Here is a 25,937-nt window from a genome sequence, read left to right as displayed (position 1 = left end):
TAAAACAGCAGGGTCTTAACCCTCCTGCATTTTCCGCCTTCAGAAGGAGGGTGGTTGTTTCTCACCTGTCTCCTCCACAATGTTCTCCACCCTTTCACTTGGACTTGGCTACGCTCATGCATGCCAGTGCTCATCACTCATATAGCTTGCTATATGCAAGCACATGGTCTGTTCTTGGTCAAAAAACAAAACTGCTACATTAATCCTCATCACAGAGCTAGGCTGAAAGGAGAATTTTCTTCTTTGCTCAGCCTAGCACTGTGATGGGGAGGATAGTTACCTTTTCTACTATTCAGAGAGTGACCCCCCCCCAAAAAAAACCTCAGTTTGATGCTTCCCAGTGCAGTGATGGGGAGCAGGCTGGGCTGGCAAGTCATTTAAAGCAGCTTGGCCAGCCTGATTCACTGCTTTGCCACCCGTCTTCTAGACAAGGACAGCAAGGGAGAAGAGGTGGGGTCGTTAAAGTGTGCAGGAGTAGTAAAGTTGGAGGAAGGTTATTTGTTAAAAACTTACTGCCTTGTAAGAGAATGTATGGCAAGGCTCTGAAGTGCTTTGATGCCAAGGAGTTGTGTCACATGTAGAAGTGGATGAGTTACTAGAGTGGAGGGTCATCACATTGTCTGAAATTTGGTAAAACGGAGTGATTTGGCAGCAGAACACTAGTTAAAATTGAAGAAGCCAAGCTAAACCAGGTGAGGCCATAAGTCACATATCAGTCTCATTTGCATATAAAGCTGGAAAGCAGTCTTACGGTGAGTGTGCAGAGGACCAGGGACACTGAACTTTTCCTCTTCCCATGCCTTACCTCTCCTCATCTTAGCCTGTTGCTTGAACTACTTTTCTCCTTTCCTGAATCACTTCCAAGGAAGTGTTCAGCATCCCTCTCCTCTCCATTCGTTCTAAAAGAAGATCCAGCTAACCTATTCCGTAGGTGAGTGGAGTGAATATATCGAAAGAAATATTTTGCATACCGGCATCACATCTAGTTTGACCCTTGGGATCTGTACTTTGGGGAGTTCCATAAAAAGGTCAGTATAAACTGTCACTGATAACGGGCTTATTATGTAACTTACACTACTGACGTGGCAGGTGGATGGCATGTCATCTGTGACTGTATCCACGGTTGTGCTTACAGAAGCATGGATTACAATATGCATGCTTAAGATGTTTCTAAATCAGGATATGTTGGGGTTCACTGATTATGAAGCCCATTTTCTGTCATACTAAATCAGAAGTGAATAGCTTGCCTTTCCACTAAGTATATATTCTTGTTGGCATTGTTTTGAGAGAAGGTGCAGGGTTGGGTTTAACTTTAGTAGAGAACTTGACAAACTGGTTGGATCTTTACAATGTCGGACAGTTGCTTTTGAGCATCTTGCTTGTGTGTATGTGTGAGTAAACACTCTCACCCTATATGCACACAATGTCATTAACACTTGGTTATCTTTCAAGGTGTGGGCACTGAAACCAGAAGTTTTCCCAAGAAAGGTAAAGGTAAAGGTACCCCTGACCGTTAGGTCCAGTTGAGGAGGACTCTGAGGTTGCGGCGCTTATCTTGCTCTATAGGCCGAGGGAGCCGACGTTTGTCCGCAGTTTCCAGGTCATGTGGCTAGCATGACTAAGCCGCTTCTGGTGAACCAGAGCAGTGCATAGAAGCGCCGTTTACCTTCCCGCCAGAACGGTACCTATTTATCTACTTGTACTTTTGACATGCTTTCGAACTGCTAGGTGGGCAGGAGCTGGGACCGAGCAACGGGAGCTCACCCTGTCACTGTGAGAAAGTTAGGGCCAAATAATGGATAATGCTATGGTCTGCGAGGTGTTTCCAGGATTCAGGGCCTTCTTAAAGGGATCGGCCACCCTGGCGCGAGGATCCCTTGGCGCCCCCGGCGGGCCAGCTCTCCGCCCACCTCCCTCCCGCGCTGGCCGCCCCTCGGGGGGGCGAGCGGGGGATGAGGGGCATGGCGCTGCAAGCCGCCCGCCCTCTGGAGCCTCAGCTGGAGCGCTGGGAAGGGTGTGCAAAGCCCTGCGCCGCTCCAGTGCCACGCCCCTCATCCCCCGAGGGGCGGCCAGTGCAGGAGGGAGGTGGGCAAGCGGGGGATGAGGGGCATGGCGCTGGAGCGGCGCGGGGCTTTGCGCGCCCTTCCCAGCGCTCCAGCTGGGGCTTTGGAGGGCGGGCGGCTTGCAGCTTGTCCGCCGGCGCGCGAGCGCCCGCCTGCCCGTGGGGGCGGGGCGGGTTGGGGAGGGGGCGCCCGGTATGCTGGCGGGCTTGCGGGGGCGCCCCTGGGGGGCCTGGCACCCTGGTGCGCCGCGCCACCCAGCCCCTATGACGAGACGGCCCTGCCAGGATTGCAGCTATTTAACAAACTAGTTTTGGTGTGGTGTGAAAAAGAGTGGTTTAGAACAATAGCCTTGAATAAAATGACTTGTAGTGGCTACATACATGCCTTATTCTCTTTGTGAAAGGAAGCTGTGAGCAGTTAAGGTTTTGGGTCTATGGCAGCAACGGGCAGAGTTCACACTTGCGGGATCTGCCTCATTTTTTACTGGAATCCTGAGAGATCCACTAACTGGAGGCATGTGTAAAAGAGATAGAATTAAAGAATTCTAGGCCCAGGAATTTGTTTTAAGTCCCAGAATTGAGTGGAGCTCACAGCCCTTTTGCACACAAGTCTTTGTTCTCTCCCTCTGCCAAGCTTTCTTCCTTTTAGCAGCATCATCTGGGGTGGGGGGTGTTACTGTGCTAAACAAAGTCCTGGCTGATACATTTCAAAATTCCCTCAGTTTCCCAGCCCACCCCCTGGGCTATGGAATTGATCACATCCACTCAAAAGGAAGAGCTTCAGTGTGCTGTGAGCTTAAGAAAGAAAAAAAACAATCATAAAGGGCAAACCTCTTCTTTCAGTGGCTTGATCATACTGTGAATGCATACTTGTTACTCAAGTTCTGGAATTGCAAGCTGCTGCTTATGAAAACAAAGACTGCTGTGTCATTGTTAGCAGGCAAGCTGAGATCTTAAGCACCTGAAGAGGAGCAGTTAACTGATTACTGCCTTGGTTGCTGTTTTCAACCATTTCTTAACAAAGGAAAGAGAATCCAGAGTCACGAAAAAGGCATGTTTCATGAAAACATTCCCCAACAATAGCAGATCCTACACGCAACAACTTGCACCAAGGGTCAGTGCAGTATCTATTAAAGTCAAACAAGAGATCGGTGTATTGATTAGTTTGTGAATGGACTTTGAGAGATAGATGTTACATTTTTACTGCCTTGGAGGACTTTGAATTTTGGGCATGGAGGCAAGATACAGAAGCTAGATAAATTGTGAATGGGCAATAAAATGGCAAGTGCAGTTCAATGTAAACAAGTGTAAAGTGATGCATGTAGAGGCCCCCTAAAAAACTTGATTTCACATATATATCTGAACTGGCATTGACTGACCATGAGCAAAGCCTTGGTGTTGTGGATTGCTATGTAGCTGTTGGCCCAGTGTGAGGGATCTGCGAAAAAGGCAAATTTCACGCTAAGGATCGTTAGGACAAGAATTGAAAAATAAAAGCACCAATGTCATAATGTGTTTCTAAAGAAGATGGTGAGACCACACTAGGAATACTGTGTACAGTTCTGATTGCCTCACCTCAGAAAGAATACAGTGCTACCTTGGTTCTCAAACTTGAATCTGTTCCGCGAGTCCGTTTGACTCCTGAAAACCATTTGAAAACCTAGGCGTGGCTTCTGATTGGCTACAGGAGCTTCCTGCATTCAAGCAGAAGCTGCAGAAGGATGTTCGGCTTCCGAAAAACGTTTGCAAGCTGGAACACTTAATTCCAGGTTTGCAGCGTTCAGGAGCCGATTTGTTAAACAACTAAGCCTTTCGGAAACCAAGGTACCACTGTCTTGCAGAATTGGAGAAGGGTTTGTTTTTTAAGTGCGTTCAAAATGATCAATGTGGGTGGAGCCACCTCTTCTGTGAGGAAAAGTTGCAGCATTTGGGACTTTTTAGTTTAGAGAAAAGGCAAGTAAGAGGCAACGTGATAGATGTTCCTAAAATTATGCATGGCATGGGGGAGTGAATGCATGGGGGAGTGAATAGAGAAATGTTTTCTCAATGTGCTAGAGCTTATAGACATACATTGAAGTTGAATGTTGGAAGAATCAGGGCAGAAAAAAGGAAGTGCTTATTCACACAGCACATAATTTGAGTAGAATTTGCTCCCACAAGGGACATCATGAGTACCAACTGCATGGCTTTGAAAGAGGATTAGACAAATTCATGGTGGATAAAGCTATCGGTTCCAATCAGGGTTATCATCTGCCTTCTTGGTAGGAGGCCGTATGCTAGAAACTGCAGGTTAGAAGAGTGCTGTTCTGCTCAGGTCCTACTTGCGCATTTCTCATGGGCATCTATCTGGTTGACCACTACCAAGCAGCAGGGCCGTCTTAAGTAAATCCGGTGCCCTGGCGCGAAAATCCTCCGGCGCCCCTTGCACTCCGCCGGGCAGTGCCAGGCGCAGCGGGCAACCGGAGGGGCGGGTGGGGACAAGAGTGCCGACAAGAGGCTCGCTGATGGCCTCCCCGTGTCCGCAGCCCAAGAAGAGGCTGGAGAGCGCAGACGCCCTCCTCAGGCCGTGGTGCCATGGCGCCTTGCGCCAGTAGCCTCAATGGCTAAGACATCCCTGCCAAGCAGTCAATCATTTTATTTGTATGCTGGCTTTTCAAAGTTATAGCCATGCTCAAGGTGGCTTGCATAATTACAAACATAATAAAAGTACTTATATACTTGAGTATAAGCCTAGTTTTTCAGCACATTTTTTGTGCTGAAAAAGCTGCCCTCGGCTTATACTCGAGTGAGGCAGGCGGTGGGGGCGGCGAGAAAGAAGCCCTTTCTCTCCGCTCGTGCCGCCACCCGCTCTCCCCAGTCAACCATTCCTTAAGAAGTGTACAAGAATGGCGGTTCTTTACTCTCCCCAGGCAGCTTGTTCCATTCCTGAACTGCTCGCATAAATGCAAACTTGGCAAAGGAGGAAGAGGAAGGAGCAGCCCAAAGGGCTGCTTTCGGGCTGCTCGTTCCTCCTCCTCCTCCACAGCAGCAAAGGTGAACCGGCTTATACTCGAGTCAATAAGCTTTCCCAGGTTTTTGTAGGAAAATTAGGTGCCTCGGTTTATATTCGGGTCGGCTTATACTCGGGTATATACGGTAGTCATAAACAAGAAAACATCAAAACCATTTCCAAAAAACCATAAGATCTAGATTAAATATACAAATAATAATAACAGCAACACCCCACAACAATACCCCCTAAACAATACCCCAGCCAAGAGTCTGTTCAGCAGCCTCAGCTTTTGCAGCTGGAGTCAGTCAGGGTCCTGCCCTCCCAGGCCAGGTGGGAAAAGGCAGGGAACAGCATGAGTGCAGGATTTTGGAATAGATGGGCTACTGGCCAGATATAACAGTGCTGTTCTTAAGTTCTTTCACTATAAACCCAGGGGTAGGCAGAAGGCAGATGGAGATCTACAAGCTGATTGCAGAATGATTAAGAGTAGGTCAGATGGGTTTCTGACCCCAAACTGTTTAACAGTAGCAAAATGTATTCCCCATTCCCAATTGGTGTTTTGAATACCTGTAGCATCTCAAATGTAGATTTGCTCTCCTATATGCAGGTAATCCTGGTATTGGGGTGAATGAGTTAACTGGCTCCATCCTTTTCATAAGCAAGCCCAGAGGCATTACTAGCCTGCAGAGGTCTTTATCAGCATGCTGAGGGATTTGAGGTCTTGATAGGACAGCCAACTGGACCAAACAAAAACAAGAATTTCAGAAGAAATGAATGCAAAGTTCCACATCTAGGTAGGAAGAATGAGATACGCACATACAGAACAGTGTAACACCTGGCTCGACGACAGGATATGTTTAAAAGATATAGGCGTTAAAACAGAAACTGAATAAGAGTAGGAATGCTGAATAATTTTGTTCATTGATGCTCTTTGTATTGTGGGCTGTAGTTCTCATAATCCCTGACCATTGGCCAGTCTAGACAGTTGTTCGGAGCTATAGTCCAAAGCATCTGTAGGGTACCATCTTGGCTACTGCATTAGGTTTGTCTTCAAACCATTCATAGCACAAGCTGTGAATGAAGTTTGTTCTTGGCTTATTGCTTGTGGTTTGTATGGGGGGAAACAAACCATTAACCTGAGTTTATAATGCTAAACCCAACCAGGGCTTAGCTTCCAACAGTGCAGGTGCAGCAGGACTGAAGGAGAAGTGGAGTGGTTGCAATTTTCAGTCTTTTCACCACCATGCTGCATGCTCACCTTTAAACCGTGGTTGAGCTTGACCATGCTTTGAAAGTGACACGTGAACCAGCCCACTAGTTTCTGAGCCGTCTTCGAGGGCAGCCTCATTGCAGCACATTGCATTAACAGTTCAGGAGTATGTGAACTGTGGCCTGTGTCTGACATGGCTATAGCTGGCTATGGGTACTTTGTGTATTGGATGCCACTTCAACCACCGATGGAAAGGTCAGATCTAAAAGCACCCTCAAAATTAACACCTGAATCTTTAGGGAAAGTGCATCCCCATCCAAAACAGCCTGAACACCACCTCTCAGGTCAGAGAATGCCTGCTCTCTCAACCACATACGTTTTACCGGGGATTTCAGTAGTCCTGATCATCAAGCCACTTCTGCTTCAGTCCTTTAGTTCTGAAAATTGTAATTGAATAATAGAAAGGGAGCACCCCTTTTGTGACGCACAAGTCCTAAAAGCAGAACAAATAAATGCGTGCTGGCAGTTATGCTAGCATTAAACAGAATTAGCAGCTGGCAGATCTTGATAAATGAATTGTAAAAACTCTGCAGTTTGCGTACCCAGGAGGGAGCGACAACATTAAATATTGAGTAAAGGTTTGGTGCTGCGATGGATTCCTCTGTGCACATTCGGTAGCTGTGTATTATCCTCAAAATTAGTACCAAACAACAAAGGCAGCATTGAGACTGCTCCAGTTGTCTAAATTGATACTGGACTAGTTCTGTTAGAGGTTACACTTCCTTCATTGCTGCTTTGATCCTTCTGTATTTTTCTTTTCTTTTGCCTGAGTACGCAAACAAAGCAGAATTTCAACAACGTGTCAGGGGTCTCACAAAACTATACGTGTCAGGGGTCTCACAAAACTTGCGAAAGCTTGTCTTTCTGATCTGTTCAGCCTGGGCCTCCTGCTATGTTGAGCCTGTGTTGACTTCCAGTTCTGTCAGGTGTGGCAAGGTTCTGTGTATGTTCTTGCTACATCAGCAGTGGTGTGCCATATGCTTATCTGGATTGAATTCAGTGAATATTGGTGGCGTACATGTGGCTGGAAGCTGGCATAGGCTGACTGAAAATGGGAGCAGCAGCTAACGGAGAGGGTTGTGTGAATAGGCCATGAATCTTTAAGGCAATACTGTACATTGCTGCTCCCAGTTTTCTGCTGCCGTTATGTTTGCTCTGAAGTAGAGCTAAGGATTCGCAAAGCTATGTTGAAGGTGTGTCTAACCCAATGATAAATCTTGAAGATAAGCTTTAGTATGCCTAGGGATATACCAGGCTAAGCTTCTGACCTTCAGAACTCATCACAAGCTCTTCCCAGGCAGTCTGATTTGGGGCAGGTCTTGCCATATTGCCAAGGCTGGCTGTTTTCAGAGTTCTGCTTCAAGGCAGTGTATATAATTGCTGCAGTGTTCAACAGCTGGAACCCCTGTGCGCTCTGCCTCTCTAGTTGGGTGTGCTTGCATACTCTTGTCACCAGGGATTGGATGAGACCTTTTAGCATAATTTTCAGCCTACTTTTTATTATCTTTCTGCACAGCACAGTGTATATCTACAGTTAGACAGAGAGTTTATTTCCATCTTCTTGGTTCCTTTCCTTCTGAATATTCTGTGTCTCTCTCCACTTCATCAGATTCATCAGGATTTATTTTTGATGTGCAGTCCAATACTGTGATGGCTCAAGGAGGTACCTTTGAAAACATGAAAGAGAAGGTAAGGAATTCCTGTACATTTCTTTTAGCTGGGAGTTTGGCATGTTACATTGCTGCTAGATGCTTATGATCTGCGATGGACAGAAATTTGGAGTACATAGAGACCTCTGCTGTAGGCAAGGCTGTTACCCCTTTTGCTTCTTTGTTTGATTCCTGTACTACTGGTTTGGGAGGAAATGATCTCTCTGTAACTCTCCATTTCTCCCTTGTCTCCTTCCCTCTGCCATTCCTGCAAGTAACTTAGGCCATGATTGAGACATGTGCATTACAACAACAAACACTCCAAAAAAAAGAAGAAGCTAGCATTGATTTGGGGGCAAGATGTACTGGCCAGTTGCATTTGGCAACATAGTGAGTCATAATGTAGGCATTACAGTAATAACTGAAGCAAAAGGGACCCAGGTGGCTTCACTGCCACTGTGTGTTCATGTTGCTTCCAGCTATAGCGTCTGTGAGAGGTTTGTTTCCTTGGGATGGGCTTCAGAAAAACATTGCCAGAGAAAACAAGACTAATGGGCTGTTCCCAGAGCAAAACTGAAACTGACATCAGCTGGAAGAAAAGAAACTTAACTAGTTTCCTGTGTTGGAAGCAAGGGGAAATGTTTGACTTGGAAGCAAGTGGTTAATATGTGACCTGCATATCTCATTTTTCTAGATCAGTGCTGTGAGAGCAATAGTCCCCAACCGCAGCAACAACGAAATTATCCTGGTGCTGCAGCACTTTGATAACTGTGTAGACCGAACGGTGCAGGCTTTCATGGAAGGTGAGTTTTTAAAGAATCAAGTTCTATCTCAGATGCTGGCTGGCATCTGTGATGGGGATAAATGGTGGGATAAACTCTTCACTTTTGCACCTTGTTTATTTGGTGTGAGTGTTTGTGATTCTTGGTTTTGTCAGGGACCAGGAAGGTAACATTTGGGGTGTGGAATTTGGTATGGAGAAAGACTGGAAAAGAAGGAAGGGTGTAAGAGTAAAAAGTTCCACTCTGTGAACATTTATTTCCTTTGCATGTTTCACATGCAAAGACAATCCACATAAAATGGAAAATCAGTCCTCAGCTCTGTAAACTGTTGAGGGGAAAGTCTCCTGGGCAACTATTTTACAAAGATCACAAGCAAGCATGACATCCAAATACGCTTCGTTGTGGCAAAATAGATATTCCTGCAACTTTCACACAAATATACATACTTGAAACAAATATTTGGTTCATGTAGGAAATATGTGTGCAATGCCCCCAAAATACTTTCTAACTTTTTAATGCAGAAACAGCCATACATTTCTAGATTTTACTTTGTCAGCGTAGGCTAGAAATTTGCTTCTCTGCTCAGAAGTTCGTGTGCTTGGATCAGTACAATTTTGCTTTAGCGTCAGGGTTCTATATTGCACCATCTTGACAATATAAATTCCCACTTTTCCTGCTTCTTTCTTTTGTATATGCTTATGTAGGTACATGAACATTTAAATGTTTATTACTTGAGGCTGGGCACGAGCCAGTTTGGTGGCCAGCCCAAATGTACCTCTCATTAAATGGCAATTGTCTTTAGACTACCGTATTTTCCGGCGTATAAGATGACCCCCAACTTTTCCGGTTAAAATATAGAGTTTCAGATATACTCGACTGCAGATTCTCCACCCGGCATATAAGATGACCCCCTGACTTTTGAGAAGATTTTCCTGGATTAAAAAGTAGTCTTATACGCCAGAATATACAGTATATAGGGAGAGCTTTTTCTTGCCTTTTCTCAGAATAAACAGCACATTGGTTTCATTCCTGAATATGTGTGGGTTTTTGTTGCTGTTGGGGGTTTTTTTTGTTTTTTTGTTTTGCATAAACCCTTTCAGAATCTATTTAGGATCCACATGAAACAAAAAGGCCATATTTCGGTATAGGATTGAAACTAGAATTGTACGCACAGAGTTCTTAAAATCTTTTGTCACTACACTACCATAAAAAAAATCAGCCAGTGTGTAAATATCTATGCAATGGCTAGAAATATTTTTTTAGTTACTTGAAAGTTAGTAGGGTGTACCTCCAGTGCCAGGAATCACCTCTGTATTAATGCAGTTTTATTGCTGCAGCACACGCTGCAACACATTGAGTGGAATACTGTGATTCAGAAGGGGCACACTTGAGTTCAAATTAGATCCCTGCAGCAGTCTGTATCAATTTTCTCTAGTTCTCACTGACATTTCTTGTGCCCAGGCCAAACAGGCACTTTGTAACATACAAAGACTTTTAATATCACACGCAGAGAAAATTGCTACAAGAGCATTTGGAATACCCCTTGTACATAAATGCTCACCCCTCCTTCATTTTCCTGGCTCTACCTTTATGGAAATTCAGGCTCTGCTATATTTTTCTCTTTGGGTTTTTTTTTTTGTCAAAAACTCTCAGAAAACACTTGGGGATAAGAGGATGGTCTGCTTTCCGACCTATAGGCAGAAAAGAAATGTATAATTCTTCCCTTCATGTGCTATCTATGCCACATCAGTTACTTATGTAACTCTAGATTCTCTTTTAATATCTCATGTTACTATTTGTTTTCTACTTCACATTCATAGCACATAATCCATAATACATTTCTGCTTACGATTTTTCTTTTTAAAAAAACAGGTAGTGCCAGTGCAGTGTTGAAAGAATGGACAGTAACTGGCAAGAAAAAGGTAAGCCTTAATTTGGTCTTGAACTGCAGTGTATTGGGTTGGTTTGGAGTCTTTCTGGATGGGCCATGGGGCTTTCTAAGCCCATCTTCCTGTACCACTCACACCAAAATGCAATGACGCAAGAAAAAGAGAATTTGTTGTAGGGCAGCCCTGCATATTTATTACTAGATAACGTTGATCTGAGAATCTACTTGCTTCGGTCTCCAGTGTCAGGTAGCTTTTGGAACAAAGTTTCAAAAACACAATTCATTTCTGCTTAGCAATATTGGTGTGTGTGTGTGTGTGTGTGTGTGTGTGTGTGTGTAAAAATACTGCCCTATACCCGCAGGTTGGTTCACATAATAAACAGAATATAAAACCACAAACCATTCATGAGAGACAGTATCATGTGGGAACATTTTCAGCTGGCATGCTGAAAAAAAATTCCTAGTCCTGCAAAACTAGTCCCAATTCTTAGTCCTGCAAAGCTGTTCCTTGGCACCTGTCTATCGGGCTTCTTCCAGGTTCAGGGGTAGTTTTCTGATTTCTTGATTTAAGCGTTCTCCCTTTGGCCAGTGAAAATGTTACTCAGGCATGTCCCTGGCTTCTAAGATTTCACAGTGCAGTTCTCACTTGCTGACAAGCACACCTTTTCAGTTGCAAGGGCTAAAAATGAAAAACTGCAACTCTCAGAGCCCATGAGAGCCCAGTGACACATCCTGTGCCTTTTCTGCATTTCTACAAAATAGTGATGTGCACACATCTGTGAGTGCAGCCAGTCCTTCAGAATAATTGATGGTCGAGAGCAGTATTTTTAATGCTCTCCTGCACTGAAGTCTTTCTGTATGCCCAGTTGCCATGCATAGTACACTTGGGCCACATTAATCTCAGTCTGTCGGTTCTAATTGTTAAATAAATCCATCCCACTTTTAAGGGATCAATGCCTAGGACGTTCAGCTGTAAAGTATTTAATTATCTGATGTTCAAGTAGTAAGAATGATCCTGGAAATTAAGCTTAGCGTTTTTCTTTCCTCTTCTCCCGCCCCCTTGGTGGGGTGGATGTATTAATCCCTAGAACAAAAAGAAGAAAACTAAGCCAAAGCCTCCTGCAGAATCGAGGGGCAGCCTTCCTGACCCCAGCAAGCCAGCATCCACCGAAGAAGAACAGTCTGTAGCTTCATCTGATAAGGGTGGGATCAACGGTTACCATGTCAATGGCTCGGCCAATGACACAGAGTCTGTGGACTCACTCAGCGAAGGCTTGGATGCACTTTCCATAGATGCCAGAGAGTTGGAGGAGGGCGAGCCTGCTATGCCTGAGGTGCCTGATGGAGCAGGTTAGTTCTCTGTCAGATCGTTGCCAGAAAGCAGAACTGCTGCTTGTGTGTGTAAAGAAATGGCAGGGCCTTTTTCTCTCCCTTCTGTTGTGCTTAAATATGTAATAATAATAAAAACAGATTAAATACTTTTTCTTTTCTTTTTTGCTCTTTAGCACTTTTAACAGGAAGGAGGTTAGCTAGTTCTTTGGAAATAGGGTGGAAGCTATTCCAGGTTCCCAGAGGGAGGAGATGGTAATAGGAGCTAATTCTACTACAGTCGTACCTTGGAAGTCAAATGGAATCTGTTCCAGAAGTCGGTTCGACTTCCCAAAGGTTCGGAAGCCGAAGTGTGGCTTCTGATTGGCTGCAGGAAACTCCTGCAGCCAATCAGAAGCCCCATCGGATGTTCGGCTTCCAAAAATCATTTGCAAACTGGAACAGTCACTTCCAGGTTTGCAGCGTTTGGAAGCCAAAATGAGAACTAAGCTGTTCAAAACCAAGGTACGGCAGGGTATCTAAATTTTGTACTAAAGGCTCACTTAGAAGTTTGAGTGGTGGCTTTATAGAGATGGATGTTAGTGTATCTTCTGGGTAGATGAGCGTTCATAGCACATTGTTCTTTCTGGCGATAGGTGCTCTGCCAAAACTATAAAGAGGTGCCTAGGAAAAATAGTTTGGGAACCCTGGCTTACATAATTGTACTGTTTTACTGTTATGATCTTCAGATGCATGAAATGGGACTTTCTTTTCCTCCTTCTTTAGTAACATTAGAAAACGGGCTAGCAGACCTCAGTCCAAAGCCTGCCAGCACACGGTCTTCCCAGAATGCCCAGCCTCTCCGGGTACAGCCTGAACTGAGAAGCTCCGGCAAGCTGCTCTCCAGGCCTGTATCCAGCAACCATTCACCTGCCCCTTCATCTCTGACGATGCTGGATGAGGTCCCTGCGTCCTCTGGAAACAAAAAGCTAGGTAGGCTGGGTGGGATCTGTGACTGCTGCATGATTCTGTTGTTCATTTTCTAGGCTTCACTAAGCACATCATAGTTTCGCCGAGCAGATCTGGAAACAGCTACAGAGTGACTACATTTGTTCTAATTACTGGGCTGAAAAGTTTTAATGTGTGCCTCTTCTTGACTCACCATGGGGGTAGGAATGGATAGCATTGGACTAGGATCAGAAAGACACCTAGGTCAAGAGCCCGCTCAGCCATAAACAACACTGGATGACATTGTCCCAAGTCACTCTCAGCCTCACCTCCCTCACAGAGGAAGAACCTGACCCACCACGTATGCTGCTCCCAACTCCTTGAAGAATGGTGATATAAAAGATGAGAGAAATAAATGTGCCCACATCAATTGGATCTTGAAAACTGGATATAAAATCAAAAGCTGTTAGCTATTAGTTCCATATGCTGTAAAAGAGTGTATACAAAGGCATTAGAAACGTACAGTTGTACTTTGAAAGCCGAACGCCTTGGGAGTTGAATGTTTTGGCTCCCGAACGATTGAAAACTGGAAGTGAGTGTTTTGGTTTTCGAATGATTTTCGGAAGCCGAACATCTGGCGCAGCTTCCGTGGCTTCCATTGGCTGCAGGAAGCTCCTGCAGCCAATCAGAAGCCACACCTTAGCTATTGAACGTTTTGGAAGTTGAACGGATTTCCAGAACGGATTCCGTTCAGCTTCTAAGGTACGACTGTATTCTATTTGTCTTGTTCATGTCCAGCAGTGTTAGGAACATATTGGCATGCTGAACCTCAGCCCAATATAAAATAATCATTTATATTACTGTTCTGCAGCCCTTTGGGCTAGATTCAACTAAATAATTGCACTAGCAGGAACCAACAATATTAAGTCCCACTGATGCAAAGGGATTTTTCTCACCTTTTCTACCTCCATACACTGGCTCCCTCAAATCAGCTTTGGGATTGGAACAGCAAAGGAAGGAAAAATTGTTCCGTCTCTAGCACACAAAAATATGTGTGCTGACAGAACAATTGTAATAGCACGGCATTGATTTTTTTGTGTCCATTTATTATCTTGTAAAAATGCATTAAGAAGACGTTTTCTAAACAATAAATCACCATCCTTGTCTTTCACTGTGTTTTAACACAAACACAGTGTGCTATCTGCTACATTGGTATCTGTCACCTGGTGGTCCTGAGTTGTGATCTTCCTGTGGAAGATTGAAACTGATCGATCACCTCCTCCTTCCCCACTGCCTTGATGGTAACTTTCCAAGCCTGTTTTAATGTCAGACTGCTGCCACCCATGTAGTTCTTGTCCAGTTTTATGCTTGTTCTGCAAGTCCTGGGGATGGGGGAGAAATTGCATGCAGAATTACTGAGCAGTCTCCCAGCTCTGAGGCTTATCCCCTGGATGATTTGAGAACATAAGTCACCAGGCAAAATGTCTCTTCCCTGTTGAATTTGAATTCCAGCTCTGCTTCCATTTGGGCTGCAGAGAACTCTTGTAAGGTACAGAATGTGTTAGGTAAGCCAGGGCTTCATTTGCAGAGCGCATTAGGCAGATAGTCTGCTGAAATTGAATTTAATTAAATTGTCTAGTGTTGGGAGGATTATGAGCACTTTAATAGGAATGTTGCATCTCTGCTGAGCAGGCTATAGATGACACTCTGTTAACTGCTTTTTCTCCTGCTGCTATAAAACTTAAGACACAGAGTTGGTTAACTGAAATCCTTTAATTAGTTGGTTTTCCTGCTCAATCGTTGCCTACTGTTCATATCATTTAGAATTTGTACTATCCCATATTTTTTCGTGATGTTCCTTACTGGAAACTTTTCAAGATCGTGTAGATTTTTCCCTTGACGCGAGCGAGCCAGTATCTCAAAGAAACTTGGTGGTTAATGAGAAGCGGCAGTTTCTTGCCATTCCTTCCTTTAGTCTCCTCTGTTCCTGTCTCTACCTGTCGGCAGCAAGGACTTCCAAGACCTTGATTCTAAGCATGGCCATTATCCCTAACTTCGGGGAGACATGAACATCCGGCTCCCAGCATCAATGGTTCACCTTCTCGCAGTAACAAGGGCTATAACAAGCAACTGGCAGTTTAGCTTAGCAGGGGGTGAACACTTCAGCATGCCTTGGTGATGGAAATAAGCATGGAGATGTGCTCTGCTGGAGAGTGTCTGTAACCTTTATTGCTCTCTCTTGAGTCTTTCATCTTTTCTTTTAGAAGAAACTACTCTTGTACAGATTTGAGTTTACTGGGGGATAACGCCTTCTTAAAGTTAAAACTCTGAAATTTAATTCATAATTAGATGCCCCACATGTGCACACAGTCCAGTGCATCTGGGGTATTCTTGAAGTCAAGGTATCATCTTCTGGTCAATCTGGTAATCTGCTTTTTTTTTTAATGGGTACTTAATGGCAATTAGTCAGTAGTTGACTATGCATTAATTTCAGTGCTGAATGCAAGCCCCACTAGGATGAGTCTCACCTAGGAACTCCTGAGTTGATTCTACTGAAGGCAGGGCTTATATTTGCTGCTGAATTTAAATTCTGTGCTGGATGCACACCCCGTTTTTACCAGGAACCTTTGCAGCCATGGCTTAATTCATGTGAAGGAAAAGAGGAAGAGCGCCCCTTAGAGAGTGCGCCCAAATCTTCCTTTTGAAGTTGAATTGCCTAGCATCAAGGGATGTACCGGTAGGCGGTCCCATGTACCTGTCAAAAATGCTCCGTGGAGGATTTGCCAGTTCTGGATTGGGCCTTCAGGCGGATCCAGTTCCTCACCTCTGCCTATATAGCAACTTGGAAAACTTGGGTGGACTAATACTAGATGGCTTTGTGTGTTTCTTTTCCCCCGGCAGGTTCTAATATTGAAAAATCAGTGAAAGACCTCCAACGGTGCACTGTGTCACTGGCTCGGTATCGTGTTGTTGTTAAAGAAGAAATGGATGCCTCCATTAAGAAAATGAAACAGGCCTTTGCAGAGCTTCAGAGCTGGTATGCTAACACCTGTAGAATATGAATTATTCAGATATGAATAAGTTTAATATGTCTTAGTAAAAGGCAACCACTTTACTTTTACAAGTGTTTTCCTTGGGCCTGTCACTTGTAAGGTAGTCATGTAGATAGTGTACATGGTCAAGTATATCTTCTCATTGACGGTGGTTGTTTGGAAAGGCTGTCACCAGCAACTGAAACTGGTGGTGGTCTTCATGTGACAAACCTGGCTGCCAATCCAAGCTATTGGACCCTGAAACATTATATGACAGTTCTCCATTAAAGGCAATCACAATCTCCTCCCATTGTTCCTTGAAGCCGCTGAACTATGCATGTCTCGAAATGCCCACAACTGCAAGGAAAGCCCCCTTTTGGGGGAAGGGCTGAAGATGTGAAGCCCATGGTCTGTATGCAAATGGTTCCAGGTTAAAAATCCCTGTGAGGCCCTTGTTACAGTTGTGCACTCTGACGTGGCAAAGCATAAGTAAATTCTGAAGGAATAGATACTTAATTCAGGGGTTGCCAGTGGGGCACCCATGGGCTCATTGGTGCTCTTGAAGTCTTCCCCGGTCAGATGGCAAAACATCTGAGCCCCGGGGTCAAAAGGTGGTGAGGACAGTTACCTCTTTCTTCCTTGAAAAGCACAATTTGCTGAAGGAAGAAGTTAGAAGAGTGACACTCTTTCCAGTTTCCTTTTTCAACTCATGCTTTCCAAGGATTAAAATTCGCAGGCACTTCCTCCCTGTCTCCTGGGTGAGTGGGCTCTTCCAGAGTAGAAAAGTGACTGAGGCAGTTACTGGGTTTTGCCCATAATATCAGTCCATTTCCGTAGTGGTTCCCCATCTGTGGAATGCTCTCCCCAGGGAAGTTCGGCTGGTGCCTTCATTATACACCTTTAAGTGCCAGGGGGGAATGTTCCTCTTTGACCAGGTCTTTGGCTGATTGGCATCCAGTGCCCTTTTAAAATGTGTTGGGGGGTGTTATTGGCTTGTTTTTGCTTTTATTATGTATTTTATGTTTTTACATTGTAATTTTATGATGTAACCGCCCTGAGACCTGCGCTGTGGTCTAAACCACTGAGCCTCTTGGGCTTGCCGATCGGAAGGTCGGCGGTTCGAATCCCCTCAATGGGATGAGCTCCCATTGCTCTGTCCCAGCTCCTGCCAACCTAGCAGTTCAAAAGTATGCCCAAAAGTGCAAGTAGATAAATCAGTACCGCTGTGGCGGGAAGGTAAATGGCGTTTCCATGCACTCTGGTTTCCATCAGTGTTCCATTGTGCCAGAAGCGGTTTGGTCATGCTGGCCACATCACCTGGAAAGTTGTCTGTGGAGAAACGCCAGCTCCCTCGGCCTGAAAGCGAGATGAGCGCCACAACCCCATAGTTGCCTTTGACTGGACTTAACCATCCAGGGGTACTTTACCTTTACCTTTATAGGGCAGTATACAAATTTAATAAGTAATAATAATTAATTGGTCAAGCAGTCTTTTCCCCCATCAGTGCCCCTTTCTGTGGGTTATAATCTCTGCAAAATGAGAGCTCTAGTTTTGGTAGCTTAAAAAGTCCCCCTCTGGTAACAATTAATTATTTGCTCTTTGACTCACACTTGCGTCACGTTCAGAAAGGTCAAAGACCCGAGTGTGGTTCAGCAGCCTAGCTCAGATAAGTCTGTGTGCCCCAGTTGCTATGGGAAGGGTGAGGATGGAATCAGCAGAAACCAGGAAGTTCAGTTCCGTGACACAGGGATATATAGTACCTGTTTGGAAGCAAGCCAGGGGAACCTCCTTCAATAAATGCCAAGTAGAGAAGGTTCCTGCAGGGAGGCTTTTGTACACAGGACTGATAAAACACTGAGCCTGGGGTCAGTTTGGCTCTACATTATAGCCAAGATTATTTGCCTTTTCCTTAAAACGCAGTGACAGGTCTGCTAGAAAGAATCTCTTCCACATTCCCTGTGGGTGTCAAGGAACAACTGTTGCACAGGTTGAAGTCAGTGCAGACAAATGAAATGCTTTTCTGTCCATTTCTGAGGAAACCAATTCATGTCAGTATGTAAATGCAGGAAGGGTGTCACAGGAGCAACCAGTTTTGAAAGAATTTTAGTTTTAGATGCTGTGACGCAGCAGAATTGTTCTTTAACACTATAGGAGTTGCACTCGGTTTTCAGAAGATGTTATATTGTCTTCCGTAAGACATACCAAGCAGTGGAACGAGAACAGAACACAATGCTAAGCTTTCTTTCAATAGATTTTCCTCCAGAGAACCAGCCTTCTTGTGGCAGACACAGTTGCCTTAGGCTGTGTGTGTGGTCCTTTGAGGTGCCATTTCAGCTTATGTGGGCAACAGCATTTGCAGCAAAAGAATTAAGGCCACCTAGAGCTGTAGAAAATTCTGAAGATTCAGAGCTTAAGCCTCAAAGTCAAGGTTCTTCAGATTTCCAGGCAGTGAAATGATGGTTTGTGCCAGGTTTCTGTGCACTCAATAAAGTTATGTCACAAATTCTGGAAAGGGTTTGCAGTTTTCTGCTGCCATCTGTTGGCTCATTCTTTATACTGGTACTGATCCATTCAAGCTCTCTGAACAGCATGAACAATTCACATGCCTCTTGTCCCTGTTCTTTCTGCATAGGGTTTATAGCAGACTTGTTTTTTGCCCACAGTCTGACTATATACAGGCTATGAGTGTAAAAGGTTTGTGCCCCACCCCACCTCTAACTTTTATCCTCCTTTTTTCTAGTCTCATGGATCGAGAAGTAGCCCTTCTAGGTGAAATGGACAAAGTGAAAGCAGAAGCAAGTAAGTGTTTTTGTTTTTTTAAGAAATTGTGTTAATAGTATTTTGTATGGAAATGCAAGACAGTGACTTTTAAAAACAAGCAGTTGTGTCTTCTGGTACAATTGAAGGCTATGGATCTTATTTTAAAGAACTAAATGGCTAGGCATAACATACCAAAGAAATTGTTTCCTCCCTATGTCCCATGATGATGTCAAAGACAGGCACATATATCATACCTTTGGCATCCCCTCCTCCCATTAGAAAAGTTGCAGGAAATCAATCCTGGGGGGAAAGGGTTAACTCCACTCCCAACCCTTGGCATTTCAAGTACAAGCAAAATTGCATTAATAGACACAGTTGCTATTATTATTATTATTAGCATTATTAGCATTTGATCATATCCGTAGATCTCCCATATTGCATCGTGTTTAGTCCTGAAAGCTCCAATTTAACAAATGCTATTAGTCCCAAGTCAGGGCAGAGTGTGTGGAAGCCTTCTAGGTGGATTCCTCATAACTATTGAACTCCTCCTTCCTAGAGTTGGCCTTTTGGGGCTACATACACAGTTGGTGTTTTTAGCATCTGCTTTAATGTAGGTCTCAGTTTTGTTCATTAATTTGCTGCCTGCAATGAGCCGCTAATATCGGTGAGCGAGTGATTAGTATCACTGAGCTGGTTATGTAACTGCCTTGGGCATCATAACTGCTTGGTCTGCATTCCTTTACATTTCAGTGGACATCCTAAGCAGCCGGCAAAAGAAGGCAGAGGCGCTGAAGAAGATGACTGATGTGGCTGTCCGAATGTCCGAGGAGCAGTTGGTAGAGCTTAGAGCTGATATAAAGGTGAACCTTGGACTTCTGTGTGCTATGCTAGCCCTATTCTTACCATTAATCATGCTTGTGGACTAAACAGTTGATGTAGAAGTCAGAGCAAAGTGGAGTTAGAAATAGTATCCATGTAGCCATAGCTACATAGACGCGGGTGGCGCTGTGGGTTAAACCACAGAGCCTAGGGCTTGCTGATCAGAAGGTCGGTGGTTCGAATCCCCACGATGGGGTGAGCTCCCGTTGCTCAGTCCCAGCTCCTGCCCACCTAGCAGTTCGAAAGCACGTCAAAAGTGCAAGTAGATAAATAGGTACCACTCCAGCGGGAAGGTAAACGGCGCTTCCGTGCGCTGCTCTGGTTCACCAGAAGCGGCTTTGTCATGCTGGCCACATGACCTGGAAGCTGTACGCCGGCTCCCTCGGCCAATAATGCGAGATGAGCCCCGCAACCCCCAAGTCAGACACATGGTCAGGGGCCCCTTTACCTAGCCATAGCTTAATTCCCTGGTATCCTCCTGTTACAGGAGAGCTGTAGCTGAATTTATATTTTGCATGTAGGATCCCCCAGGCTCAGTCCATCGTACCACTTTGTGTTAAGGAGTGCTCTTGCATACTGGAGCTGCAAAGAGTCTCTGGAGAATAGGGTTGACATTGATAGGGTCAGGGTTGAGAGGACTGGGCTAGGCACTGGTCTTCCAACTGGTGGGTCACAGAATCATACAATTGTAGAGTTGGAAGGGACTCCTGAGGGTCATCTAGTCCAACCCCCTTCCTTGCATGCAGGAATCTCGGCACATGATTGCCCACCCAATTTAAAACCATACCAGGCCTTGCTTAGCTTTGCTGATGTGCTAGCGGTTTTATCGCTGCACCACTAGGACAGTCGTGGCCTGATTCGAGGTGGGTTGCAACAGGAGCGCTACCACCATGCATATACCGGTATATGGTAAAAGATTAAAAATTGGGCCCCAAAATACATGTCCTGGGTCTGAAAAGGTTGCACAGAGATAGAGACTTGGTATCCTCTTGAAATGTGTTGCTGGAATTGTGCCAATGTTCACCTTGGTAGCAAAAGAACCTTTGAAAGAACACATTCTTCATAAGCAATCTCTTCTTACTGATAGTCTCCAGAACCAGCTCTGCACAGGTGTGTTCCCAAGGGTGCTTGAAGTTCCAACCTTTTTCCTCCATCTGAATAATAGAAAGAACCTCCAAGGTACTCCAAGCTTCTGCCAATGCAGGAAATCCACTGCTGCAACATCCCCAATCAGTGGCCATCTAGTCAAAGCTAAGGTTTCATTAAAAGTTCTCAATCTGATCTTTTTTTATTTCTAAAGAAAACCAAGATAAAGTATTCAGATTAAATAAATGTATGTAAATTCATTTGTTTTCATAATGCATTTCAAAACATTGCATTCCCTTTTTTCCCTGACAAACATTTGCACTTCACTGGTGTTCAGCATCTCATTTAGAGAGAAATTCCAGTCTAGACAGGAACCTCTCAGCTACCAAGCAGAAACATTTTTCTGTGCTGTCTCTTTACATTTGTTCTCACTTTTCTAAAAAAGTAGAATACTGTAATCTATCTGGAGCATCAAGCATGGTTGCTTTAAACACATAGCTCCACCAGAGGGCAGAACAAAGTTGCATAAACATCCCACTGAGCTCAGACACGCTGCTCCACCAGCAAGACCATGCATAATTTTCATCTCATATAACTTACCATTAATGACACTGGAATGAATGTTTTGAAAATGCTTGCAGATAAATGGGATTTCCTTGCAGTTGGAGGGCTTAGCTTTCTGCAGTTGTGTAGGTGAATCAGGAAGGTAACGTGTACCTTGGACACACTCTCAGAAGCTGTGCCTTGGCAGGTTTCTTGGCATCAGGGCTCAGCTTGGCTCAAACCCTGAACATACTTAACAGAAAGTCATTAATGGAACCTTAACATGCTGGCATTTTCCTCTTTAGCACTTTGTTAGTGAGCGCAAATACGATGAAGATCTTGGAAGGGTGGCTCGTTTCACTTGTGACCTAGATGCGCTCAAGAGGAGCATTGAATCTTTTGGACAAGGTGAGCCAACCTAGGCAACGTGTGTTTGTGTGTGTGTGTGTAGTATAGATAGGTTCTTCCCCCTCCTTTCAAGAGCTATTATAAAAATAAATAATTTTATGGTACCCTAAAGGTGTGACAATGCCATGTTTTGCTGCGAAACCAAATTCAGCATTGCCTGTGCAGAGGAAGAGGGAAATGCTAAGTAAGGCTTTATTGGGGATTTGGACATTGCAAATTCAAACTTCTGTTCTGCCATTCATCTGTCTTTTGTCCTGGGGGGGTCATCTGCTTCAGAGCTCTGATTGTTGTACTAATGAAGTGGAAACAGGCGGGGCTGCAACGAAATGTTGCAGTTCATTCTCCTTCCTAAAAGGTGTGTTCCTGTTTTAGAATCCCCCCCCCCCAAGTAGCCATTCAACTTTTCCCCTCACCTCCTTCCTCTTGATGTTCCTTTTCCAATTGTTACTCTACATTCAGTGGCTAAATTCAGTCCCCATTGGACAGTGTGTAATTTTTGCCCCTTTAAGGTGTTTATCTTTTAAAAGGGGGGGGGGACTGCAAGCCTTGGGATTTATGCAAGAATTGCTGCATTTTGGCCTGTGGATGACCACAACTTGAGTTCCCTATTGGGAAAAGTTTGTAATATTACCACAAGGGTGCTGCAAGAATAGAGAGAGAAGAAAAATTTTATTTTCAAATGTATCTCATCACCTTTGAATATGCAGCACTTTATAGAGGAGGTAAATTCTCCTTTGACTCTGTTACAGAAGATGTGTGCAGAGGATTCGGATTACGACTGCCTCCTCCTAAGAGCTTGCCTTGTGTTCTTATTTCAGTTTCGCACCCAAAGAACAGTTACTCCACCAGGTCACGGTGCAGCTCTATTGCCACGTCTGTGAGCAGCCCGGAAGAGCCCAGCGCCGCAAGCACAGTATGTGCCTCTGTTTCTGCTCCGAGCCTTACGACGACCAATAAGAAACCACCACCCCCTGCAGAAGCCGCTGCAAATGCAACAAGCCGCCCTTATCAGCCCTACCGGGAGGTAATGGATTGATGTTGCCTGTTGTGGTTGAAACTGGCATGTGGGTGGACCATGAGTACATTGCTTTGAATGGCCTTTGCTTGTAGTTTAAGAACGAGTGACTGCAGCACCTCTTGTTTATATCTCAGCTTTGCATGCGCTGCCAGCCTTGCAACATGGAGGCTACCACGAAAGGCCAGACTACCAAAGCCCTGGGCTCCTTGTGGCCCAGAAAAGGGCTATGGCTTTGTGCCTCATGCTCTTCTACTCTTTTTCTGCATGCATTCATACACCCTAAACGGCTGTTTAGCAGGCCAGGGGTAGAGGGAGCTATGCTTCTTCGTGGCTGTGAATAAACAAGGCAATTGTGCTGTAGGGCAGGGGTTCCCCCTCACTGTGGTCCCCAAGCTTCATTGGGATGGTCTGTGGTGTGTCTGAAAAAATACAATTAATGATCATACAGCATTGCAATTGCTACCAAAGGTAGGAAAGCTTTTAGTTGTTCTACCAAGACCCTCTGGTTTTCAAGTGGTCCATGGGGGGGGGGGGGGGAAAGTTTAGGAACCACTGAATATTAGGGGCATGTGGAAGTCGTCGTCTTAATTTCCCATGGGCAACCTTTTCCCTGTATGCTGGACTGATCAGAAGAGAATTGCCTTTATTGTGTCCATTTTCAGAGACAATTTAAAATTATGCTTAAATCCATATTTCCTTTATTTAATCCCTGAAAATAGAATGAAAATCTGTTAGTAACTAGAAAGTGTATCCAATTTAAGATGCGCTCTCCCATTTTTGTATATATTGTACAAATATGCTCAAGTGATGCCTTGCAGGTTTAAAGATGTGCCTGTCACCACTTATATCTTTTTTTAAAAAAAAATTAACTTGACCCTAGTTGTCTAAATGCTCTAACTCTGTTATTAGATGTGGGGGTGGGCTGCCCTTTTTGAACCACTCTTAAAACTGAAGCCTGGCAAGACATTCTTGTTATACTGATTTAGTGGTGGAGTGTAATTGGCAATTGTGTCTTGGCTCTTTGCTGAATGTGGCAAAACCTGCCATCTGCCATAGCTATTGCTCACAGTAATCCTCCCTTTCTTTCCATTTTAGGGTTTCCAGGGTAATAGAAGATCTGGTCAAGGTTACAGGGCCCAAATGCAACGCCAAAATGGGCCCCCACACCCCAATTCAAATCGGTACCGAAGCGGGCCTTGGTACCAGTCCAACTCCAGGTCTCGGCCGCCTCCTGGAAATGCAAACAGCCTCGGCCAGACTTACTCCACAGGAACCAATGGAACTAGTCCTGAGCCTGGTGTGCCAGCCCCAACTGCACAGTCCCATTCGGGCACACTCAGCAAAGAAGCCAAGGCTCTGCCACAGCGGAAACCTAGGTCAAGCCAATATGAGGCGGCCAATTCCTGAAGAGCACGAACTCTCTGCCACTACCCAAAACTGGATGACGAGATTGTAGGACACACCTAGCTAGAGATATTAACAAAGGAAAGTTTACACTTGCTGCCCCCCCCATGCCACTTTTCTCTTCCTTTAATCATTCCTTTCTGGGAAAAGCGGCTTCCTAGCGCTTCTCCTGCCCTTGCTTCCTGCCACGTGACATGCGTCAGGCTTTAGTGGAAAATGCACACATGATCTCCAGGCATGGCCTTGGCAAACCTCACTGCTGCCACCACCTTTGCACTCTCTGGCTCCTCTTATTCTGGTGCCGTCCTTAAACATGGGCAGACTTTCAGCCCTAGAAGCAAAAAATAAAAAGGGGGGGGATGTCTTCCAAGAACCCCAGCCCAAAAGCTTTTGCTCTCCCCCCGCCCTCCCTGAATGCTGCTAGCCAGGCCTTACTCCTAACAGCAAAACTCTTCATGCTGGCAATGAAACAAATTGCTGTGAATTGTGAGACCAAGATAAGAGATCCTAATGGGAGGAGCCATTAAGAGAGACTGCTGGGATGGTTATTTTCTTTTTACACCTTATCTAAATACTAGATTTGGGAAAACTGGGCTTGTATCTCTCTTTCACTAGAGAATGGAGAGGTCCAGTCCTCCTGAGAGAAGCATCATTTTGACTGTACGTCATGCATACATTTAGATGTCCCCTACTTTTAATGTTTGGTGAGGGATGGGAGGTTTAATTTGCTCCCGGTCACGATCCCATCGTCTGATCCTAAACTAAATTTCTAGCAATTTAATTAGCAGTGCTAATCCTAGGTGATTGCAAGTTCCAATGAAAATTGCTACGGTCTTTCTCTATCCTTGTATAAATAAAAATGACGTACATGTTTAAAAGACGGCGGGCCTCTAGTTTGTGCTGTTATTTCTTGTAATTAAAGAGAGTTTGTGGTAATGTGGGCTGATCAGATGAGTTCAGAGTATGTAAAATCTAATTTCTGAAGCGTTTAGCAAGTGGAACTGGTATAGTTCTGGTTAGCTTGTAATCTTGCATTCTCGGTGCAGTTGTGACCAGTAAGACAAAATGGAAAATTTATTTGAGACACCCAATGGATAATACAGACAGCTTAGTCTTGACTTCAGGCTTGGCTTTGCAAGCCACAAAGGGAAAGAGCAGAAGGAAGGTAAAAAAAAAATGCTGTCAAAAGTGTTCAAAGCACATCTTGTAAACCATTATGACCATGTGATGTATTTAGCTTCATACCCCAAATAGAAGAATGTTGAAAAATGGTAACTTGTCTGAGTTTTATAGCAGAAGAGAAATTTGAACTAGGGACTTTCTGGCTAAGAGTGAGCTGTTAGCCATAACTTCCCTACTCTTATTATCAATTAAAAATGTCTAAATACCATATTTTTCAGTCCATAAGACGCACCTATTTTTCAAAGGAGGAAAACGGGGGGGGGGGGGAGAACATTCTGCCTCAAACCTGGCGGCGTCTGCAGAGGAGGTAAAAGCAGCTTTTGGGCTGCACGTTCCTCCTCCGCAGCCGCCACCGGCAAAGGGGCGGGGGGACGTTCCTCCTTCCTCCCCTGCCCCTTTGCCGCTGGCTTTAAAGCCAGCTGGGGAGAAGGGGAGGACGCTATGGTCCGTCCCTTCTCCCCAGCTGGCTTTTTTTTTTTTAAAATGAAGAATTTATTGGCATTTTCATAACACAACACACACCCAAACCCACACCTACAAATATAAAACAAATACAAATACATATATTGCCAGGATTCTTCTTCTTGTTTATATACATAAAGAAAAATTTATATTTCCGAATCTTGACGGTTGACTTCCCCTGCCTTTTCACCTTCGGTTTTAAATCCATAATCTACTTTCTTAACATCTTATCTCTGAAAAAAGAATTTAACTTCAATTAAAGAT

The 25,937-nt window shown here is 44.5% G+C and overlaps 1 protein-coding gene across 3 annotated transcripts in view; it reads left to right on the top strand.

Moving 5' to 3' along the window:
- The window catches only part of SPATS2 (spermatogenesis associated serine rich 2), a 45,849-nt gene extending 20,939 nt beyond the window's left edge, over nt 1-24,910 (top strand). For all 3 annotated transcript variants that reach the window (XM_033138790.1, XM_033138791.1, XM_033138789.1), the window contains 11 exons: nt 7,934-8,013; nt 8,668-8,776; nt 10,628-10,677; nt 11,732-11,993; nt 12,738-12,944; nt 15,801-15,936; nt 18,672-18,730; nt 19,442-19,551; nt 21,505-21,607; nt 22,426-22,631; nt 23,721-24,910. In XM_033138790.1, the coding sequence (XP_032994681.1) occupies nt 7,934-8,013; nt 8,668-8,776; nt 10,628-10,677; nt 11,732-11,993; nt 12,738-12,944; nt 15,801-15,936; nt 18,672-18,730; nt 19,442-19,551; nt 21,505-21,607; nt 22,426-22,631; nt 23,721-24,032 (1,634 nt within the window). In that variant the 3' untranslated portion in view covers nt 24,033-24,910. The remainder of the gene's footprint in view (nt 1-7,933; nt 8,014-8,667; nt 8,777-10,627; nt 10,678-11,731; nt 11,994-12,737; nt 12,945-15,800; nt 15,937-18,671; nt 18,731-19,441; nt 19,552-21,504; nt 21,608-22,425; nt 22,632-23,720) is intronic.
- The last annotated feature ends 1,027 nt before the right edge of the window (nt 24,911-25,937 follow it).

This window comes from Lacerta agilis, chromosome 2 (assembly GCF_009819535.1).
Source record: "Lacerta agilis isolate rLacAgi1 chromosome 2, rLacAgi1.pri, whole genome shotgun sequence".
Classification (NCBI taxonomy): domain Eukaryota; kingdom Metazoa; phylum Chordata; class Lepidosauria; order Squamata; family Lacertidae; genus Lacerta; species Lacerta agilis.
This window is presented reverse-complemented; position numbering and strand designations above follow the sequence as displayed.